The sequence below is a fragment of the Orussus abietinus genome, unplaced genomic scaffold, assembly GCF_000612105.2.
Source record: "Orussus abietinus isolate OABI.00-Male unplaced genomic scaffold, Oabi_2.0 scaffold605, whole genome shotgun sequence".
NCBI lineage: Eukaryota > Metazoa > Arthropoda > Insecta > Hymenoptera > Orussidae > Orussus > Orussus abietinus.
The window spans coordinates 14,307-38,812 of NW_019394786.1; the positions used below are offsets into that span (position 1 = coordinate 14,307).

Genomic DNA, 24,506 nt, shown 5'->3' on the forward strand with positions numbered 1-24,506 from the left:
CAATTTAATATCGACATTTCTTGCCGGAGTAGAAGGAATTAAACAAAGCAGAAATATATTCCTCTTTTCGGAATTGCACAAAAATCAGAATACAAAAGGAGAATAGATTATAATTGATTCACAGAAAATATAATCCTGCTGTGGGAATCGGACCTGGAGAGAAAAATCAGGTATTAAATAGATTAGAAAAATCCTCACTTTTACGTTGAAACTATGAGACATTGAATCCTATTGTATTCAAGCCTTTTTACCGGGTGCAAAGGAGACTGTCACCGAATACGGCCGCTGATCAAGCCAGGTAGAGGATCCTTCGCAAGCACGACTCATCCTCATTTCATTCTAGTTTATTCTTCTAGTCTTCAATCAAGTGTCATATCCTCGGTCATCACTGACTTCGAGTGGAGCTCCGGGTCCCCGGTATTCCGTTCCTAGCGAGTCAGAGACCGAGATCGCCGGACTCCCTGCCAAGGACTACTATCCTGCGAGCTGCAGTAGTGCCACCCGGTACTCCAGCGATCCTACCACCGAGTCAGACCAGACGGCGGCACTGCGACTTCCGTTGGACGGGAGGCTTCTAGGAGACCTCCAACCCTAGGGCACGCCACGGGACGAAGGTGTTCACGCACAGTCATCCGGCTGGGTCGATCAAAGGAGACTGTCACCGAATACGGCCGCTGATCAAGCCAGGTAGAGGATCCTTCGCAAGCTCGACTCATCCTCATTTCATTCTAGTTTATTTCTTAACCCCTCATCTCCGATCAAACCGAATTCTAACCACTATCGCGATTTCCATGCCTTGCTCCCGTTAACCGGATAGATTAAGATCCCGTTAATTTCCTTCTAAAAGGTAAATATATATTTTTGTTGCCAAAATACTACAACGCTGTAGTGTCCGGCATTGCTGACAGGATCCGGTGAAGGATAATGGGAAGTTACAATTTTTGGCATAACAATATATTAAATAAACTAGATATTAGAGTAAAACGCAATAAAGGAAAACATATCGAGTTGTATTGTCGATGACTATCTAATAAAATGGTGAACACGGTTCATTATTCTATAATAATATTGATGATCTGTTTAAGAAGACTTAATACTGGCGGTAGGACGATCGCTTCTGACTGGTCTGTTGACGGTTTTTTCCGGGTAGTCCTCGGGCGTATGGTTTGTGTGCGTTTGTTGACAGATAAAAGATGCCTCGAGCTCTGAAATTTCCAACCATAAGAACAAATTAGCCATCAGAATAGCAGTAAGATCTCGCTTGATAAACATGCTGTTAATCATTTTTATGAATTTATTATTGGTGTACGAGAATATGTACATGCAGGGATCCAGATTTCTAAAAAATTGGAAACGCATTTTCTTAAAATAGATACTAATGCGGAAAGAAGCTTGAAATTCCAAAACGAGCTGACATCGTGCATGTCTCGCTATCGTGACGTTTACAAGCAATTGACCAATCGACCGTCATCACAAAAACTGATCACTGACTTTATGGTACTAAAAAACAAATCAATTGAAGTCCTATCTTCAAGCGACGAAAGCGATTTTCAACTAATTCGTCACAAGAAGATGCGCGTTTTGGATTACGAGTAGCAGCGAACTATTTAATGTACAATTTGAAAACTTCCCCATGTATATGTACAATGAAAAATTAAATGTTTTTACCATTTTTCCATGTCTAATTTAATTTAATTGAAAGCATTCTCTCATATATTTCGTAAATAATTTGTGTTTTCTAAGTGCGATTTTTTTATGCGGTCCCTGTCCGCCGCATAAAAAAAATTTTAGGTAGTATATCGTACAAAGTTGTTTATTATGTGTAAGTATTTATAAAATTTCCAAATATTTGTTTGTACGATTTCTTTTATGCGGTCCCTATCCACCGCACAAAAACAGGGTTTACTGTATTCATTTATAAAAATCATCGCATCATTTGTTTATGGTTAATGTAAGAATATGTACATAGCCATGTGCAAAGTTCTTACAATGGTAAGTGTTATGCACGTAAGGTGAACCAAGTATGCTCCAAATCGAGATTTGAAACCCATTCATTGGTCTAAATCATTGGACGTCTCGCTTGCGAATGGGTCATCGATGAATTCCACTCTCATTGATGGATCAATTGGGGCCTACATTGTACGAGTTCGTTCTTAACACATTCGCGACCAGCAAATTTTCTCCGTTTCAAATACTAAGTACCGGCGAAAATAATGAACTTCTGAAACTGGTCGCCGCAAACTTGTATCGTGTATCGTTATGGACGTGATTCACGTCAGCGGCAATCAGGAATAGAATTTAAAATGACGTGAATTCACGTCAGCGGCAACCAGGAATAGAATTTAAAATGACGTGAATTCACGTCAGCGGCAATCAGGAATAGAATTTAAAATGACGTGAATTCACGTCAGCGGTCGCGAATGTGTCAATGACGGACTGTGTTGGATGACGACAATTTATGAGTCACTCGGACCCAAACTTTCCCTTCCTAAAAACCACGAGCCCCTTTTCAGCAAAAACTGTCGGGTAAGTCCCTGGACCTTCGGGACCTTGCAATAACTCTAACTCAACGTTTTTGCTCCCATTCATCTTCATTTAAGACCGAGATTTTCACTTTTACAACATTGTTTTCCGAAGTAGTTTCCCACTCCTCTAGATCCTTAGAAATCCTCATCTCGTAGTTTCTCCAAATTTTCTGTAATACTATTGGCCAACACTTTTTTTTAAGGGTACTTGACCAAACTGTCAGAAACTTTGACACATCACTCTTAATCATCTAAGAATTGTCCTGACACGTTAAAACTTGGATTTTTTAAAAAAATTTGTTAACTTAGCCCAGACCAGAACCAAAATGGCGTCGAGCTCTCATATTTCGATCGATATACAATTATCGAGGGCTCTGATATAAGAATCGAAAGGGTTAGGACAATTTTACGACAATTTAGAACACTCTGGTAATCGATAAACTCGCATTTGAACGGGATAAAGGCAAAAAAAGTGTTGTATGCGCTTCTATGCTAAAACGATGGGAATACGAGGTCTCGGAGTGAAGATTTAATTGACCTGGAAATCACAGATGGCGCAGGGGGTCCCTCTGCAGTCAATTAGGGCCCCAGAAAGCATGAATTCAGAGGATTTCTGGAGTTTTGCTTCGATTTCTTGATAATTATTGTACGAGAACGACAGATGGAGTATGTCATTTGGTACAATACCCAATATAATTCAACCCAGCTGTCAATATAAAAACGAACGTCGGCAACGTTGGCATTTAGAAAAATCTGCTTTATCGACGTCGATTAAGTTACTCGACGTGTTTCACTTCACCTTAAGATTGTATTCATTATAAAATACCAAAAGTAGAACAAAATGGACAAAGATCCTTTTATTTTACTTCTTCTAAATGCTTCAACTGGTTCTCCATCTGATACTCGTGAATTTAATCTTAAACAGAATAAATGCGCACGGAGGAGGGCGCAGGGCCCTCTTTTGTTTAACAACATCGACGACATCGGTAGAAAGTGAGGTACGGCATGTTAGTCATGAGGAAGAGGCGAATAAAACCGTAGAAAATATTCAGGAGCTCACGAAAGTATAAAAATTATTTTTATGCCTTTGTAATACGAAATTTGTGCGATGAATTCCTGGGTACCTGGTTATTGATCAATGGTACAATTTTTAGTCATTGACATAAGAGAGAACACATCATTTTAGACCTGATTATAATGCAGGTAAGACAGTCTAATCACTGAGAACAACTTCTTCCTCATATCCACCGTCGTTAATTGCGATGATTGTCAGTGATAATGGGTCAGTTTGTATGTTGATGTAGTACATAGTTCACTGATTGAATGTGTTAATCGAGAAAGAAGAATGATGCAATCAAAACGAGTGCGCGAAAGGTCGGTATAAGAAATACATAGGTTAATTTCAACTATTCATTGTCGTGTCACTCAATGCTACATAATTAGCACGGCGGTGAAAGTCGAAGAATAAATTTCATAACGCATTAATTAAGAAAAAAATACTTACGTATGCGGCGTGTCTTCGCCCATTAGAACGTACTCTTCGTCCGAAGGGGTGCACCAACCTATCAAGTAGGAGAAGAGGTTTGCGCAAGGCGCTGCCCAGAATCCAACTTTTGTCGTGATCGATTCGATGTAGTATGGTGTCACTTTTGTGTGATCGCAGGAGAGAGTTTCTGCAAATAAATCAGTAATTGTAATTATCTAAGTTTCAAAATCCAAATGCTTGCTGAATTTTTAATTTGCTTTATGAACATTATCATTAAATTAGTCAATGAGTAATTCGCTCTTCTGGAGACTTGTACTCTCAAAATATTTGTGCGGCAATGGTCGGATAAATGCCTTCTCATCATACTTTGCAGTGTGACGTATGGACAGTACGGAGCTAGCCGGTTGGACAGTAAATTTAGAAGAATTGATAGGTACTGGGTCGGGCTGTCAAACCCGGCTAGCGTCCTTTAGGGGTCGGGGAAGCAATCCTGCTACCCGATCCACGTTTAGAGAAACAGAGGACGCAAGTTCGTCGGCGGAATACCGATCCTGCGGATCGTTGTCGCAGAATATAGGTATATGTAGGAATATATAGGAATATAGGAATATAGGATGTGACATGGCTTTTTATTGGAAAATGTCGTCAGAAGGATTTGACCACCAGAGGGCGTACAATGTGGCTCGGGCTGACGGAGGACGTAATGGAGTGGAGCGGTGAGGACCTCGAGCTAAACTTTTATTAATAAATTTGTCTCATATTATTATTTTGATATCGCCTTTGTAATGTTTTGTATTTTACTCGATTGGAATTTCTGCAGCATTTAGGTACCTGCGTTTAAAGCATAATGGTAGTGTTTTCTGTAAGCATTTCCCGTATTAGTTTTTTTTATTTCAGCAGAGCTGAAGTAACATTAGGGTGTCTCCGATTAAAATATTCTGTTGTATTTAATATTTCTGGTCGCTCGTCTTTCGAATTAGGCGTATCTTCGCTTATATTATTACCAAATCTTTTCCCTGGGTAGCAACTGACTTGACCGGGGGATAACCGGGAGGGGACGGGTCCTTACTGACTTTCAGTAAATAATATTGACCGTACACCGTCTCTCTCTGTTGCCACTCGGGGTGACGTAAAATTTAGATTGAGCTAGCTGGCCCCTCGCGTTCAGTAGTCCGAGAATTTTTGAGGTTAAATTCTGGGTCGAGTAGAATCGAAGACAGTCCGGGAACGATACCCCGTCCGGGAACGATCCCGAACGGATACCCTGCGCGCTTCGTCCTCGCCTTCCGGGGCCGCTCTCGTGGGGAGAGCGAAAACCCATCTAGGGAAAGGACGCCGAAGGACGCGCCGGGAAATTCGGTACTTTATAGTACCTGGCGTCCGTCGAGCTTTTCTTTTGAGTCCATTGGGAAATCTAAAGGGACTATTTACGGGGCTTAAATCGAATGCGAGGGAAAGGTGCGAGGCACCCGATAAGCATTGGAAATCGGAACTGCCTCATTTGCGAAAAACGGCCCGAAAACATAAACCGCCAAAATCAGAGAAAAATACCCGCTGCAAGGAATATAGAAATAGACATTATCAGTAAAAAATAGTGGACTTCCATTTAGGAATCCCTAATGTGGCAATAAATTGGCGCCTACTTACGAAGAAGAGATGTCGTAGCGCATCCGGGCTGACTTGACCCACCGTTGACGTAGAAATCCGCGTGACCATTTGGGCCCCACTGGCCCAGGATTCCCGCTCCCGTGTGAATGATGTCGACAAAATGGGCATCCGTAACGTCTAGGTCCATCGATCTGTTTCCATTCATGTAAAAGAAAATTGTAGGATCCAGACCTGTAAAGTCATGAATTCTTATAAATCAATTTGATAGATTTCCTCTAAGGCGACTGGATTACTGCAAGCACTAAATGCTGGGTGATTCAGAAAAGAAGAGAAATATGTTAGGAAACAACAATTTGTGTCGTTACAAAAAGTTTATGTAGTGTAAGCATGATTTACACGTCTTTTCGCGATTGTCTTCGGTACCAAAAGTTGCCCATTCTGCGATGTCGAACTTTAATAAATGGAGGGGGGGCAGTACAAAAAAATGCTCAAAACGTCTTAAGAGGAAAAAGTGCACGTATTTGTACTCCATGCGTGCGCAAAAAGACGCATAACCCATGCTTTGGTACATGTGTACCATGAAAGTAAGGGTTTTTTATGATACATGTGCGTGCTACACACGATTTCGGGGCGTAGGCGCACGCGTGCTTTCGGCTCATGCACTTGCGAGTTTACGATTTATATTGCAAGATCACGCCATGCGTAAAAAGATGTATTTTATCTCTTTGGTGCATAATGTACTATTATATAAACATGGCTATTGTAGTATAAGTACCAAAAAATAGTTAAAATAAAAAAATTATATTAAGAGAGAACACATCATTTTAGACCTGATTATAATGCAGGTAAGACAGTCTAATCACTGAGAACAACTTCTTCCTCATATCCACCGTCGTTAATTGCGATNTAACATGTTACATAACATGTTACCTTACTGAGTGGGAAATAATAACTAACATCTAACTTCCACGTTACTTTTATGCTACATAACATGTTAGTTTCGAAAACGTAACATTTACCCAACAGTTATATAACAGTGTTCATTGGGAAGATGTTTTGAACTACTTATTGTAAGATCCTACCAATGCAATTGCGCCTTAAGGTGAAGTGAAACACGTCGAGGAACTTGATCGACGTCGATAAAGAAGATTTTTCTAAATGCCTACGTTGCCGACGTTCGTTTTTATATCGACAGCTGTGTCAATTATATTGGGTATTGTACCAAATGGCATACTCCACCTGTCGTTTTCGTACAATAATTATAAAGAAATCGAAGTAAAACTCTAGAAATCCTCTGAATTCATGCTTTCAGGGACCCTAATTGACTGCATAGGGACCCCCTGCGCCATCTGTGATTTCTAGGTCAATTAAATTTTCACTCGGAGACCTCGTCTTCCCATTGTTTTAGCATAGAAGCGCATACAACACTTTTTTTGCCTTTATCCCGTTCAAATGCGAGTTTATCGATTACCAGAGTGTTTTAAATTGTCGTAAAATTGTCCTGACCCTTTCGATTCTCATATCAGAGCCTTCGATAATTGCATATTGATCTAAATAAGAGAGCTCGACGCCATTTTGGTTCTGGTCTGGGCTGAGTTAAAAAATTTTCTTAAAAAATCCTATTTTTGAATGTGTCAGGACAATTCTTAGATGATCATGTATCAAAGTTTCGGACAGTTTGGTCTAATACCCTTAAAAAAAGTGTTGTATTCAAATCGACTGATTTGAAGTGGGTTTCACTTCACCTTAACACAAATGATACCTCAAATTATAACACACATTTATACCTCCTTAACTATATGATAAACTTAAATTATTTCGTGTAATGTAGTTGACAATCTATAATATTTTAATAAAAAATGAGACACAAATTATGAATGGTATTCTAGATATGAGGATATCTACACTGTTGAAAATGTTTTCATATTTCGAACATATTTTTATACTAATGTGATCGAAAACCAGGAAAAGTGGTATTCGAAATGAAAACCAGAAAACAAACTTCTTCTTTCGAACTTATGCGTAAGATTTCATCCATCGGAATCATCATTTTGATTATGAATCAAATGCGCTTTTCTCAAAATATATATATAATTGCGTATGTGTATCTGATCGAAAATCAGAATACAAAAGTACCTGAATTTTCGTACATGTCTTATATCAGCCATGCACCCGTGTATGTACCTTCGTACACAATTGCTTACGCATTTTCACAGACATGATAAAAAATGATTATGCAAAGGATTATTCGAAACTTATTATTCGTACCCTTTGAGATTCATATACTTGTATCTTAAAACCTCAAACAAAATTATAGAGGAAATTTTTCGAAATATTATACCTTGAAAACACTTCGATTACAAAAGTACTACCCAGGCACCGCTGAACGTGGAATATCCGTAAATTAATCGTATATAAATTTGTATTGAATGAATGTAAGATATATAGATATCTATGAACTCTATTTTAGATACACGCAAAGGCTATATGTCCGGACATGGTACGTAATATATACATATATCGTAGATATCTACAATAGACGGTCTATAGATATTCATATGTATTTGTAAAAGAAATTAAGTTCATAACACTTTTTGAGCAGAGTCTGTTTAAGAACTTGTTCGGTACATCTATGCAGACAAATCCTGCTGCTTTTGACACAGAAAAATTTTTTTGCAATTTTCGGGATTTGAACCCGGGACTCACGGGTAGGAATCAGGAACGTTAACAATGATGCTTATGAAGGAATAAATATTTCTCAGATTTATGAAGACCGCTCCGGTACGTCTCGATCGGTGCTAAAGATGCTTATTGTATCTTGTAAACTTATTCTTAAAAAAAAAACTCTTAAGTGAAAAATTAAGTAATTTAAAAAATTGTAACAATATGTTACAGTCATATTTTTATTTAATAGTGTATAATAAATGTATACCAATTCACTTTTAAGATACAAAACTCATAATTTTAGTACTTTATATTCTAAAAGTGCTCGAATTTCTCGAATATTATTTAAAAACATTTCATTTAAATGTGCGCAATTTTTTAGTGTAACTAGATTTTTATAATTCTGTGAAAGCTGAATATAAATAATGTAAGTTTTCTATACTTATGTCCTAATTTGTACGTCCACTATAAGCATATTATACTTCATACGGTGCATGGTAATACATCATAATGTACACAATGGTAAAAAATCAGAGTATGGACAAAATTAACAGTTTTATCGAGTTAGAATTTTGATATAAACATTAAGTACGTATGAAAAATCTTAGGTTACATGGGGTGTATTTTTATTTTTCTAAACATATTTTCAACGACGTTGATTAACCTTTGGTAGATGTCTGCTAGAGCTATTATATATTTTGTATGCGTCAAGAAATAAATAGATATTTGTAGATCAATAGTGGATATATCATTTGCATCTACAGTAGACATAGATATTTATATATATATACCCTTTAGATATTTTTTTAGGTGGATGATAGACGGTATACATTTGCTATACCTATAGACCTAATTTAGACGATTAATTTACGTATATTCCACTTCATGGCTTCATGTATAATTTTCATCTACAATAGACATAGATATTTATATACATCCTTTACATATCTTTTTAGGTGGATAACAGACGGTATACATATGCTATACCTATAGACCTAATTTAGACGATTAATTTACGTATATTCCACTTCATGGGTTGCCTGGGTAGGTTTGAAAAAGATATTTGTTACGGTGTAGATGGATAAAAAATAGTACATTCTTACCAGTGATTCGCCCTAGTTTGTCATTTGGCAAATAATTTGCCACTAAACCAGCTATGTGAGCACCTACACTGTATCCGAGCATGTGCATGTTCTCCACTTGGGTACCACGTGGATGGTCCCGAAGGTACTTGACCAACTGGGCTATGCATCGGGAACAAAAGTTTGGTCCCCACTTCACTTGGGAAAGGCATGGCTCTCGTACCAACGAACCGTAATCCACGATAATTATATTGTACTCGCCCCGAGTGAAGTAAGCTGAAAGGATAGGACATTTACTGTGAAATCGTGAAGAAGCAAGACACTTTCGTCACTATAGAGCCTACCGCAACTATCCCATCATCATCATTTGTTATTTTCATCGTTATCTCCCACGTATTATTAATCCAAGAGGACTGTATTTTTCACGTATTTCCTAAGACGTTGAAATTCACATTTCCGTCAGATCTCAAAGAGACTCTTATATTTACAACGAGTACATCTCGCATAATACTTGATATCAAGGTGAAGTGAAACACGTCGAGGAACTTGATCGAAGTCGATAAAGAAGATTTTTCTAAATGCCTACGTTTTCGACGTTCGTTTTTATATCGACAGCTGTATTGAATTATATTGGGTATTGTACCAAATGGCATACTCCACCTGTCGTTTTCGTACAATATATATCAAGAAATCGAAGTAAAACTCCAGAAATCCTCTGAATTCGTGCTTTCTGGGGCCCTAATTGACTGCAGAGGGACACCCTGCGCCATCTGTGATTTCCAGGTGAATTAAATTTCCCCTTTGAGACCCCGGATTACCATCGTTTTAGCATAGAAGCGCATACAACACTTTTTTTGCCCTTATCCCGTTCAAATGCGAGTTTATCGATTACCAGAGTGTTCCAAATTGTCGTAAAATTGTCCCGATCCTTTCGTTTTTCATGTCGAAGCCTTCGATGATTGTATATTGATCGAAATATGGGAGCTCGACGCCATTTTGGTTCTGGTCTGGGCTATGTAAACAAATTTGTTCCAAAAATCCAAATTTTGAATATGTCAGGACAATTCTTAAATGACCAGGAGTAATGTGTCCAAGTTTCGGACAGTTTGGTCTATGGCCCTTAAAAAAAAGTGTTGTATTCGAATCGACTGATTTGAAGGGTGTTTCACATCACCTTAAGGTGATGTGAAAGTGGCATCGAGAAGGATTTGTTCATAAAACTTATCTCCCAACTCGGTTTACCGAATAGTTTGAAACTTTACAACGTGAATAGGGAGACTATAAGGAAGGTCCTGAAACTCATGAAATTTCAATTGTTTTCAAATTTCTTTATAGGTATTTTAAAAATAGTTTATAAAAAATGAGATTTCGCGAGTTTCAGGACCTACCTTAGAGTTTCCATATTCACGTTTCAAAGTATGAAACGATTTGAAACTTCCAGTTCGTAGGAAAGTTTTATGAACGATTGAGCTATCGGATGTCACTTTCACATCCCCTTAATTACCTGAAAATTAAAATTGAATTGCCGCGTTCGAAGTATCTTTTTTTAGCTAGCTATTTTTCGCGAAAGATACTGAAAAACCTATCTTAATTAAAATTTCAAGAATGATACGAAAATCTGCATGATAAAAAAGAATAGTTCACATGTTATGATTCAATATTACACCAAGTGCACATAGAACATTGTAGCTTATCTAAATAGTGGAAAATAGTCCATAGAAAAGTACTCGTGAGAAACGTAATTATAATATATCATTTACTATCTTGGAAGCGAGTTGTCTTCTCTTGTATAGTATGAAAAAAAAATTAATTCATAATGTGTGTTAAACTCTATGGATTGTAGTAACCTGTAACAACATGCAAAACAAGAGCGACGTGGTCATACTTATTTGCCTATTAAATTACATCGAGGTAGTAAACATAATAAAGTTAATGGGATGATGCTTTGATTAGAGGAATTTCTTTTTAGCAGTTAGTAATTATATTTCATTACAGCACACCCTCAATATATTCTATCGTTCGGTTCAAGCGTAATTTATATGTTATATATATACACGCGATTCAAGAGTATGCATTCATATTATTTAATGTACACGGAAATTAATTGTTACATATGTTAATAATAAGTATGGTGAATTCAATAAATATTACTCTATTTTTAATTTACCTAAAACACGAATGTTATCATAACATTGCGAATTTTATCAAGCATTTTGCCGGACCAGGACCAAGACCAAGACTGCAAGACCAAGACCGATTTTGCTCATCACTAACTCGTAAGTGCAGTGCCGTACAAGTTCTGTTGACATTTAAGGTGAAGTGAAACACGTCGAGGAACATGATCGACGTCGATAAAGAAGATTTTTCTAAATGCCTACGTTGCCGACGTTCATGTTTATATTGACAGCTGTGTCGAATTATATTGGATATTGTACCAAATGGCATACTCTACCTGTCGTTTTCGTACAATAATTATAAAGAAATCGAAGTAAAACTCCAGAAATCCTCTGGATTCATGCTTTCTGGGGCCCTAATTGACTGCAGAGGGACCCCCTGCGCCATCTGTGATTTCCAGGTCAATTAAATTTTCACTCCGAGACCTCGTATTCCCATCGTTTTAGCATAGAAGCGCATACAACACTTTTTTTGCCTTTATCCCGTTCAAATGCAAGGTTATCGATTACCAGACTGCTCTAAATCGTCATAAAATTGTTCTGACCCTTTCGTTTCTCATATCAGAGCCTTCGATAATTGTATACTGATCGAAAGAACGCGATGCCACTTTTGGTTCTGGTCTGGGGTAAGTTAAAAAATTTCTTCAAAAAATCCAAATTTTGAATGTGTCAGGACAATTCTTAGATGATCAGGAGTGACGTGTTAAAGTTTCGGACAGATTGGTCTAATACTCTTAAAAAAAAAGTGTTGTATTCGAATCGACTGATTTGAAGGGGGTTTCACTTCACATTAAGGTGAAGTGAAACACGTCGAAGAACTTGATCGACATCAATAAAGAAGATTTTTCTAAATGCCTACGCTGCCGACGTTCGTTTATATATTGACAGCTGTGTCGAATTATATTGGATATTGTACCAAATGGCATACTCTACCTGTCGTTTTCGTACAATAATTATAAAGAAATCGAAGTAAAACTCCAGAAATCCTCTGGATTCGTGCTTTCTGGGGCCCTAACTGACTGCAGAGGGACCCCTGCGCCATCTGCGATTTCCAGGTCAATTAAATTTTCACTCCGAGACCTCGTATTCCCATCGTTTTAGCATAGAAGCGCATACAACACTTTTTTTGCCTTTATTCCGTTCAAATGCGAGTTTATCGATTACCAGAGTGTTCTAAATTGTCTTAAAATTGTCCTGACGCTTTCGATTCTCATATCAGAGCCTTCGATGATTGTATATCGATCGAAATATGAGAGCTCGACGCCATTTTGTTTCTGGTCTGGGCTAAGTTAAAAAATTTTTTCTAAAAATCCAAATTTTGAGCGTGTCAGGACAATTCTTAGATGATTAAGAGTGATGTATCAAAGTTTCGGACAGTTTGGTCTAGTACCCTTAAAAAAAAGTGTTGTATTCGAATCGACTGATTTGAAGGGGGTTTCACTTCACCTTAAATGTGCACCTAGTGTCCAAAACGTACGTTCAACTCATCCTAATTATTTTGACAATCATTTTTTAGTAATCAACGAGCGACGGCTATAATCTTGTGGTGATTACTCAGAAGGGTGACCTTGACAGCACATATCAAGGTCAAGGTCATTGGAGGTGGGTCCCCAAAACTCCAGTTTTACCCAACATGGTAACTCACAATGTTTATCAACTTTACTGATCCAGGTTTATCGTTATTTTTATTCTCGTGTATTACAATGAATGTTCAGAATAACGATCTTTAAAATTTACATATTCTTCAAAACGTACAATCACTGATTACTCCAGAATACTACGAAAAACACGATAAAATGCGTTACTATGGTCTATGCATAGCAGATACTATTGAAAATGAACAGTAATTTCTGATTGTTCGTTTTGGAAAGTGTGTTAATTCTGAAGATCATCATTTTGAATATTTATTGTGATGCACAAAAGCAAAAGTAATGACAAACCCGAATTAACAAACCTGATGAACATATTGCATCTTACTGTGTTTTTCTGAAAATCAAGGGTTCGAATGAAACGAATCCTGGTAATTTAAAAGTAATGTTATATGAAAATTTGCAAGGAAAGTACCGCTATGTCAAAAACATTGCTAAGTACAGGACGGCAACGAATCTTCTTTTCAAAAATTACTATTTTTGTCCTACATTAAGTTTCTGCACAAACATTACTGAAACCGTATCACAGGGCTAAATATGGTTGACACTTACAAGGAAACATTCCCAAGTGTCCGCCCCCGATCTTATTGATTTTCATATATGTTGAAGAACACAAAAATCTAAGAGACACGTGTTTTTTTATATCTGCAATGGTCCACATTTAAGGGGTGAAACAACCCCCCAAAGTTTGGCGAAAATTCGATTTTTATAACAATTTTCGTAGAAGCAATGGAGGGATTTCGACGAAACTTGGTATAAACGTATTCCGTATAAGGATGGTGAAAACACAATATTGTCCAGCAATGCTACACCCCCCCAAGGGGGTGAACTACCCTTCAAGCGACATTTTTTTGTAATATCTATTAAACGAGCATTCCTACTTAAGTCCCACTTACGCGATGTGATTACTCACAAAAAATGAAGAAATACGTGTTTTTTGCTTTTTGCCAATAAACATTTACACATCGGTTGTAAACAATGAATGTAGATGGTGTACGGGTATATTTCGACCAGCTATATTGGATTATATCGTGACCAATTCATTGTACATAAATCTTGTGAACGTGCTTATTCCTCAAAATGTCCTTGGTTTTCATAGCATGCAATTATTTATAAATAAATTTGAAAAAAAGTTTAAGAGACTAAAATAGTTTCGCACCAGATCCGATGACGCAGTCATCACCCGTTTCCAACTAGTAATACAATCTCCTTGGTGAAACGGTAAAATTGGATTTTTACTGTTTTTACGATAATAGAGTTAGCAATATTCGTAAATAATTGCATATTATGACAACTAACGACATTTTGAGGAATAAGCACGTTCACAAGATTTATGTACAATGAATTGGTCACGATATAACCCAATAAAGCTACTCGGAATATACCCGTATACCACCTACATTCATTGTTTACAACCGATGTATAAATGTTTATTGGTAAAAAGCAAAAAACACGGATTCTTCATTTTTAGTGAGCAATCACATCGCGTAAGTGGAACGTAAGTAGGAGTGCTTGTTTATTAGATATTACAAAAAAATGTCGCCTGTAGGGTAGTTCACCCCCTTGGGGGGGTGTAGCATTGCTGGACAATATTGTGTTTTCACCGTCCTTATACGGAATACGTTTATACCAAGTTTCGTCGAAATTCCTCCACTGCTTCTACGAAAATTATTATAACAACTGAATTTTCGCCAAACTTTGGAGGGTTGTTTCACCCCTTAAATGTGGACCATTGCAGATATAAAAAAACACGTGTCTGTTAAATTTTTGTGTTCTTCAACATATATGGAAATCAATAAGATCGGGGGCGGACACTTGGGAATGTTTCCTTGTTAATATCGTCTCGTCTCGACTGATTTGAAGGGGGTTTCACTTCACCTTAAGGTAAACTAAAACACGTTGAGGAACTTGATCGACGTCGATAAAGAAGACTTTTCTAAATACCTACGCTGCCGACGTTCGATTTTACATTGATACCTGGTCCAAATTATATTGGGGATTGTACTTAATGGCATCCTTCACCTGTCGTTTTCGTACATTAATTATAAAGAAATCGATGTAAAACTTCAGAAATCCATTGGATTCATACTTTCTGGGGTCCTAATTGACTGCAGAGGGACCCCCTGCGCCATCTGTGATTTCCAGGTCAATTAAATTTTCACTCCGAGACCTTGTATTCCCATTGTTGTAGCATAGTAGCGCATACAACACTTTTTTGCCTTTATCCCGTTCAAATGCGAGTTTATCAATTACCAGAGTGCTCTAAATTGTCGTAAAATTGTCCTGATCCGTCCGATTCTCATATCAGAGCCTTCGATAATTGTATATTGATCGAAATATGAGAGCTCGACGCAATTTTGGTTCTGGTCTGGGCTAAGTTAAAAAATTTGTTAAAAAAAATCCAACTTTTGAATGTGTCAGGGCAATTCTTAGATGATCAGGAGTGATGTGTCAAGATTTCGGATAGTTTGGTCTAATACCATTAAAAAATCTATTGTATTCGAATCGACTGATTTGAAGGGGGTTTCACTTCACCTTAAGGTAAAGTAAAACACGTCGAGAAACTTGATCGACGTCGATAAAGAAGACTTTTCTAAATACCTACGCTGCCGACGTTTGTTTTTACATTGACACCTGGTTCGAATTATATTGGGGATTGTACTAAATGGCATCCTTCACCTGTCGTTTTCGTACATTAATTATAAAGAAACCGATGTAAAACTTCAGAAATCCTTTGGATTCATACTTTCTGGGGCCCTAATTGACTGCAGAGGGACCCCCTGCGCCATCTGTGATTTCCAGGTCATTTAAATTTTCACTCCGAGACCTCGTATTCCCATCGTTTTAGCATAGAAGCCCATACAACACTTTTTTTGCCTTTATCCCGTTCAAATGCGAGTTTATCGATTACCAGAGTGCTCTAAATTGTCGTAAAATTGTCCTGACCCTTTCGTTTCTCTTATCAGAGCCTTTCTATAATTGTATATTGATCGAAATATGAGAGCTCGACGCAATTTTGGTTCTGGTGTGGGCTAAGTTAAAAAATTTCTTCCAAAAATCCAAATTTTGAATGTGTCAGGACAATTCTTAGGTGATCAGGAGTGATGTATCAAGGTTTCGGACAGTTTGGTCTAATACCCTTAAAAAAAACTGTTGTATTCGAATTGACTGATTTTAAGGGGGTTTCACTTCACCTTAATGTCATTGCCAGACTTCAAATGTAATTTTTCATGTTATCATATTATCTTATGCTTACTACTTATCGTAAATTGGCGCTAGCATATCTATGATTTTGAAATATGCATACACTTTTTTATTACCCTTTCGAAGATCCGTGCTAGGTGCTAAATTTCTTCCACCGCCAAAACCATGGATAATTATTTTTGTTTGATGTGCTTTGTTAAACCGAGAGTACTGGAGTGAATTGAAGTCTTGAACATCCAGGAGCAATGGATCGTGTTGCGTATCTCTGCGAAATTAGGTCAAATAGTGATTATTGCGTTTTGCTAACTTCTAAAAATGATCGTTTAATCAGTACGCGTTGCAAGGATAATTACTTCAAATGCATGCATTCTTTATCCACGATTCGAATGGATTGAACGATATATGAGCCGCTCAGTGCACACATTGATTAACTCCATAAAACAAAAAGTTGAGAAATGCGATGAAGTAATGTAGATTCTTTTCTAAAATTCCTATTATAATATAACTTCAAATATATAATGTAGAATACATAAATACAGTTATAGTTTTCATTTAACGGTATATAAAATTAATAAGAAAGCATAGCCAAAAAATAATCGTCTGCATTTTATATCGACGAATGTTTTTGCAGGTATTAAATTTCCTCCCCTATTCCTGTATGCCAAACCTTTTCTTCCGTTATGCTTTTGTAAATTTCGTGCCCATTTATCAGGATTACGACTTCTTTTCCTTCCAATCGATGTGTTTGTTGGGGAATTTGTACCGTTGCAATCAGATGAATCCGAGAAACACGATAAACGTCTTCTTGCCCCAGACTTTCTGCTGATAAATCGTATCGAAGAATCATCACTGCTTTCCACATCCACATTGTTATTAGTTTCACTCATCTTGATTACAACGGTATAATATTTAGTTCTTTAAAAACAATCAGGGAGTAATGTTGAAAAGACCAAAAAATATGTAGTCCGTGTAATATTGGTGAAGTATACGGTAACATTCAGCGTGAGAGATCACTGTTATACTAACTACCGTCTGCATTGCGCTTCTTTCTATCTGTTTGCTGATGCGATTTTATTACTCATATTGTTGAAAGAGGGAAAGCATCTTCGGCTGTTTAAAAAAAAAAGCGTCGATGTACGGCCGCAACAGATAATCCAATAATACTATACTGCCAGGTATTCGTCTACGATTTACATTAGAGGATGGAGTTAATCAAAATGGCTTCTGAAATAAATTACTTATTATTCGATGCCCAAAAAAATTTTGCCGTTTAATGGTGTTAATCTCTATTAATCAGGAAAGATATTATAAATATAAACAGTTATGACTATACCAAGGGCTTTGACACCCAAATTTAAGATTTTTCAAAAAGTGGAGTTAGTCGATGTGTGCACTGAGCGGCTCATATGTGTAATAAGTACAGCTAGTAAATTGGCCAACAATAAATAAATTGGCAGCGATCTACAGATGAAGTTATAACTACAAGATGACATTTTTATATCTTGCAATGTAGAAAAAAATAAATATACAGAGGGAGTCTTATAAAGAATCAAAAATAGATGGGATATAATAAATGCGGAGGCACGTCTATTAGGTTAATTTATCATACACTGTTGAATGGAAAATCAGTATTCAATTGCAAATTCAACAGCGTACTAAGACACATTGTAATATTATTATAATGTAAATACTGTTGTTCGTGATTTACAGTCGATCAGAGCATCGTAGGAAATAAATCTAATCTATTTTGGGACTTTCACAAGACTCACCCTGCATATTACCTGTTTGCATTTTATTGCATTTTATCCTCGTCTGTTATATGCGTATTGTACACGTCAATGCAGTGAAAAAGCCTTTAAAAAACGGTGTGGTGTATATTATTATATATTTTATGATTTTCAAAATTTAAGCACTCTTTTACATAAATAAATTATATTTAATAACGAACACAGCTTGTCACCTAATTTGATATTAAACATTTTATTATGATTTTCTGAAATGTTTTATAATTTATAATCTGAAAGATAATATAAATATACTTAAGGGGTTACACCACTTTGACGCACTCAAAAATTACGGTTTTTTCAAGAATTTTTTTTAACAGTTAAAACGTTTTTATCTAAATTAAAGTACAGTAAGGTATTATACTACTATTAAACTCGCTCACTGCGAAAATCGGTGATCGTGCGGTGGGCAGGTGGATAGGTGTAAACGCGTTTTTTTTAAAACTGCATTTTAAAAATCGGTGGGCACTCTAGCTCCGCCAATTTTCAATCAATTGCCTTGATTCTTTTTTTATTTTAGTCCTGATATGTTTATCTAGCGAAATACGTATGGTTTTTTCAATGTATTGATATTCGCATTATTTATGCAACATTAATTAACGAAATTTAGGGCAAAATACGTATCTTTCCTTTCAAATCGATGCCATTTTGTGAAAAATGCATATTTTTGAAAACGGCTACGTATTTCGCTAGCTTTTGGGCTACGGAAACTAACTCTTTTTCGTTTATTGTTCTAACTTAAACCTGGACTGAGTTATCGTGCCCACCGCACGATCATCGATTTTCGCAGCGCTCCGGTAAATCGCCTTTCAAACCGCCATTTTTATAAATAAGACAAATACAAAAAAAGCATTTTGTTGTTTAATAGTAGTATAATACCTTACTGTCCTTTAATTGGGATAAAAACGTTTTAATTCTTAAAAAATAAATTCTTGAAAAACCGTAACTTTTGGGTGGGTCAAAATGGTGTAACCCCTCAATGTGGATATTTGCCAATTTTCAATCAATCGTCTTGATTTTTTTTTTATTTTTTTCATGATATGTTTATCTAGCGAAATACGTATGGTTTTTTCAATGTATTTATATTCGCATTATTTATGCAACATTAATTAACGAAATTTAGGGCAAAATACGTATCTTTCCTTTCAATTCGATGCCATTTTGTGAAAAATGCATGTTTTTGAAAACGGCTACGTATTTCGCTAGCTTTTGGGGTACAGAAACTAATTATTTTTCGTTAATTGTTCTAACTTAAACCTGGACTGAGTTATCGTGCCCACCGCACGATCATCGATTTTCGCAGCGCTCCGGTAAATCGCCTTTCAAGCCGCCATTTTTGTAAATAAGAAAAATACAAAAAAAGCATTTTTTTGTTTAATAGTAGTACAATACCTTACTGTACTTTAGTTTGGATAAAAACGTTTTAATTCTTAAAAAAAATTCTTGAAAAACCGTAATTTTTGGGTGGGTCAAAGTGGTGTAACCCCTTAATGTGGATATTTGACATCTTTAAAATGCTACTGTTTCACTTTCACCTTCCCCTCAGTCATTTTCTTGGTATACGTCTTTTACTTATTATTAGTACTGCCCAGTTAATAGTATCCACTTACTGAGACCAATTAGTCTCAAAGAATTTGATTCAATTTCATCGAATTAAGGTGAAGTGAAACACGTCGTGGCACTTGATCGACGTCCATAAAGAAGATTTTTCTAAATGCCTACGTCGTTGACGTTCGTTTTTATATCGACAGCTGTATCGAATTATATTGGGTATTGTACCAAATGGCATACTCCACCTGTCGTTTTCGTACAATAATTATAAAGAAATCGAAGTAAAACTCCAGAAATCCTCTGGATTCATGCTTTCTGGAGCCCTAATTGACTGCAGAGGGACACCCTGCGCCATCTGTGATTTCCAGGTCAATTAAATTTTCACGCCAAGACCTCGTATTCCCATCGTTTTAGTATAGAAGCGCATACAAGACTGTTTTGCCTTTATCCCGTTCAAATGCGACTTTATCGATTACCAGAGTGTTCTAAATTGTCGTAAAATTGTCCTCACCCTTTCGATTCTCATATCAAAGCCTTCGATAATTGTATATCGATCGAAATATGAGAGCTGGACGCCATTTTGGTTCTGGTCTGGGCTAAGTTAAAAAATCTTGTCAAAAAATTCAAATTTTGAATGTGTCAGGACAATTCTTAGATGATGAGGAGTGATGTGTCAAAGTTTCAGCCAGTTTGGTCTAATACTCTGAAAAAAAGGTGTTGTATTCGAATCGACTGATTTGAAGGGGGTTTCACTTCACCTTAAAACGACGGAATCCATATTTTAATTTTTTTTTTATGTTATGCCAACGAAGATGCGACATTTTTTAAGGAACAGTCAAGGAATCGAATTTGACATGGAATGACCTGAAATTTACATACGACTGCGTACATATACACAGTATAGCACTGGCGCAGCCTGGAGAAAGGTTCGCTTAAAATTGAGGTCACTTTCGATACCAGTAAAAGTGATCGTGATCTTGAAACGAAAAGTCTTTCTCGAAAGCTAGACTCACTTGCGACGAAAGTCGTATGGAATATCAAAAGTTACCTTAAGGTGATGTGGAAGGTGACGAGAAATTTTATCAGCGCCGATAAAAAAGAATATTAATATATAACCCAACTAATAAATGATTTGAAACTGCGTTCTACGTTACTGACATTTACATTTATATTTGTTGTTGTCTATTACACTCTACATTATGAATTGTAAGAAATGACATACTCCATATGGCATTTCAGTGGAATGCTTATGAAGCAATCTAAATAAAATTGATGAAATTCCCTGGATTCGTGATTTTTTATGGTGTAGTCAGTTATGGCGCCATCTGGTGTATTCAGCGACAACTATTTTTTTGGAAGCAGTTACTGCAAGCAGGGCTAATGATACTTATTGCATCTTGTTGTAAATTTAATCTTAAAGAAACTCGTAAATGATTATAAAATTGAAAAGTTAAAAGAATTGTTACAGTTTGGTATAAAATCATCATTTAATTTAGAAATGCATGATAAATGTATACTGATATACTTTTAAGATATTAAATTCGTAATTTTACTACAATCTTATACACTAAAAGTGCATGATGTGAATAGTGCATTATGAATATTTTTAAGGATATTTCATTTTAATGTGCGCAATTTTTTACAGTGTTTAATTACATTTTTGTAAGTTTGTAGAAGCTGAATATAAACTATTAAGCTGGATATAAACTATCAATTTAACGTTTTCGAACAGTTTAGATATCTACATATGTTATCTACACTTTTGTAACACATGCACTGAGAATATAAGCGTGGAAAGAGATTTACATATATACTCACGGGATATTTTTATTATCCATACCATATAATTTTCTATATTTATGTCCTAATTTTGACGTCCAATATAAGTATATTATACTTCATATATGCTTGATAAAGCACCATAATTTACATAGCAGTTAAAAATCGTGATGTATGGTCACCAACCAAGGAGGAAATAAATAAAAAAATCAGAGTACGGACGAAATTAATTGTTTTATCAAGTTGGAATGTAGATATAAACATTAAGTATGAATTAAAAATGTTAGGTTATATAAGGTGTCTTTTCATTTTTCTAAATGTATTATCAACGATGTTGATTAACCTTTGGTAGATGTCTACCAACGCTATTAAATATTTTGTATGCGTCAGGAAATAATTAGATATTTCTCGATGAACAGTGGATATATAACTTTCATCTACAAGAGATATAGATATTTATGTATGTCGTTTAGGTATCTATAAAATATATTGTGCAGCCATGTACATAAAATAGATCTATATATTTACAAAAGACATTTATTTTAGGTGGATGATAAACGATATACGTTTACTATACCTATTGATCTAATTTAAATTAGTAATATGCGGACATTGTACTTTGTGCGGTGCCTGGGAAGTAATTTATTCATTATCTCAAAGCATTGTTCGATAACGAAAACAATGGACGTACTATAAAAGTATCATGTAACATTCTGTGATAATAAACAGAGAACAGTAACATCTGTATTCTTTAGGAAGGTTTATAATAAAAGTATAGTTATAAATAAATGATAACTGCTCTTTATGTGGAAGGAAAGTGACTACTTTCTGCCCTCGGGAGATAAAGTGTAATATTACACGTAATAGTTAACTTTCACAACGCTCGACAGATTCTGAAAGTCGGATTTTTGGTGGAGGGAGGATGACAATTTTTTTTTAATTTTTTGACAGATTCTGAAAGTCGGTTTTTTGGTGGAGGGAGGATGACAATTATTTTTTAATTTTTTGACAGATTTTGAAAGTCGGTTTTTTGGTGGAGGGAGGATGACAATTATTTTTTAATTTTTTGACAGATTTTGAAAGTCGGTTTTTTGGTGGAGGGAGGATGACAATTATTTTTTAATTTTTTGACAGATTTTGAAAGTCAGATTTTTGGTGGAGGGAGGATGACAATTTTTTTTTTTTATTTTTTGACAGACTTCTTAAGAGTATTATTTTCTTCGGGTTAATGTCTAATGAAATTGGAGGTTGGTGCATATCATAGTTACTAGTACGTTTATTTATTCATCGATTGTTGCATTACCCTGGATTACTCATTATCTTGTTATATTACATTGAATTACTTTATTTAATGTATGGTTGTGTTAAAGCGAAACTTATTTAAACATGCTACATTATATTGATGATTGGAACATTTTTTTTAATTATCCTAAAAATGTAATTGTTTGAAGTATGATTAAAACTTGCCTGGTATAAAGATAGAATTCAATTTGCGGATGTGGACACCTAAATGGCGGTTTCGCGCACGACGTGTTGTTGAATAGGTCCTTCAAAGATTTCTCCTGCGCCTGCACATGCCCTATATTAAATATNTTATGAGCCTTTTTCCAAATCCTAGTAAAATCGTAAAATTCGGCCGGTTATCTTCGCATAAGCACCTCTTTTTCGCCCGGCACTAAAAGGGTTAAGACACCTCTAATATTAAGGTGAAATGAAAGCTGGCGGGAAATATAAAATAGTAATATATAGTGTAACGTAGATAGTCAGTAGAATTTTTTTCCGATAACGACTAAATTTCTCTAGGGGTTTCACTTCGCCTTAAGGTGAAGTTAAACGCGTCGAAGAACTTGATCGACGTCGATAAAGAAGATTTTTCTAAATACCTACGCTGCCGACATATTTACAATAGACATTTTTTGCAGTCACCTTTGGTATACGTATTAACCTAATTTATACGTGTTATATACGGATATTGTACCTCATACAGTGCCTGGGAAATTTGTATTGTATATAAAATAGATCTGTATATTTAAAATAGACATTTTTTTAAGTCACCTTTGGTATACGTATTAACCTAATTTATACGTGTTATATACGGATATTGTACCTCATACAGTGCCTGGGAAATTTGTATTGTATATAAAATAGATCTGTATATTTACAATAGACATTTTTTTAAGTCACCTTTGGTATACGTATTAACCTAATTTATACGTGTTATATACGGATATTGTACCTCATACGGTGCCTGAGAAATTTGTATTGTCTATAAAATAGATCTGTATATTTAAAATGGACATTTTTTTAAGTCACCTTTAGTATACGTATTAACCTAATTTATACGTGTTATATACGGATATTGTACCTCATACAGTGCCTGGGAAATTTGTATTGTATATAAAATAGATCTGTATATTTACAATAGACATTTTTTTAAGTCACCTTCGGTATACGTATTAACCTAATTTATACGTGTTATATACGTATATTGTACCTCATACGTTGCCTGGGAAATTTGCAATCGGTCTTGCCGGGATGAGGTAAGTAATTTTTAACTTACACTTTTTCTTACGGGTCTACATAACACTCATATTAATATTTTATATAAGAATGAAACGTAAGAAAAATACGTATCGTTTTGGTGCATCTTGTATATAATATGTACCATCCTTAAAAAAATGTCTTCGTATGTACGTTTTCATTATCGGATATCTAAGTTTTAATAGAACAATAATTTTGTATTTATTACATCATCAAGGTAATTAATCCGATGTCTTTTTATATTTCCAAAATTGAAGAGATTTCGATCAGCGGTTGCATAAATATATGAACTAATGAATAAAACAACTGAATAATAATAATAAACTGGAATGTTAAGTAAAACATCAATATTGCAGCTTTTAATAGAACAATAATTTTGTATTCATTACATCATCAAGGTAATTAATAATAACCCGATGTTTTTATATATTTCCAAAATTGAAGAGATTTCGATCAGCG

At 35.7% G+C, this 24,506-nt stretch overlaps 1 protein-coding gene across 1 annotated transcript; it reads right to left on the minus strand.

Moving 5' to 3' along the window:
• Nucleotides 1-745: 745 nt before the first annotated feature.
• LOC105694750 (pancreatic lipase-related protein 2) lies at nucleotides 746-23,085 on the minus strand (the record flags this gene model as incomplete). The annotated part of the gene is made up of 6 exons (XM_023433278.1): nucleotides 746-1,205; nucleotides 4,030-4,198; nucleotides 5,659-5,850; nucleotides 9,387-9,641; nucleotides 16,509-16,657; nucleotides 22,974-23,085. Coding segments are annotated over 6 exons (992 nt in total), but the record flags the coding sequence as incomplete, so codon positions are not given.
• Nucleotides 23,086-24,506: the final 1,421 nt, after the last annotated feature.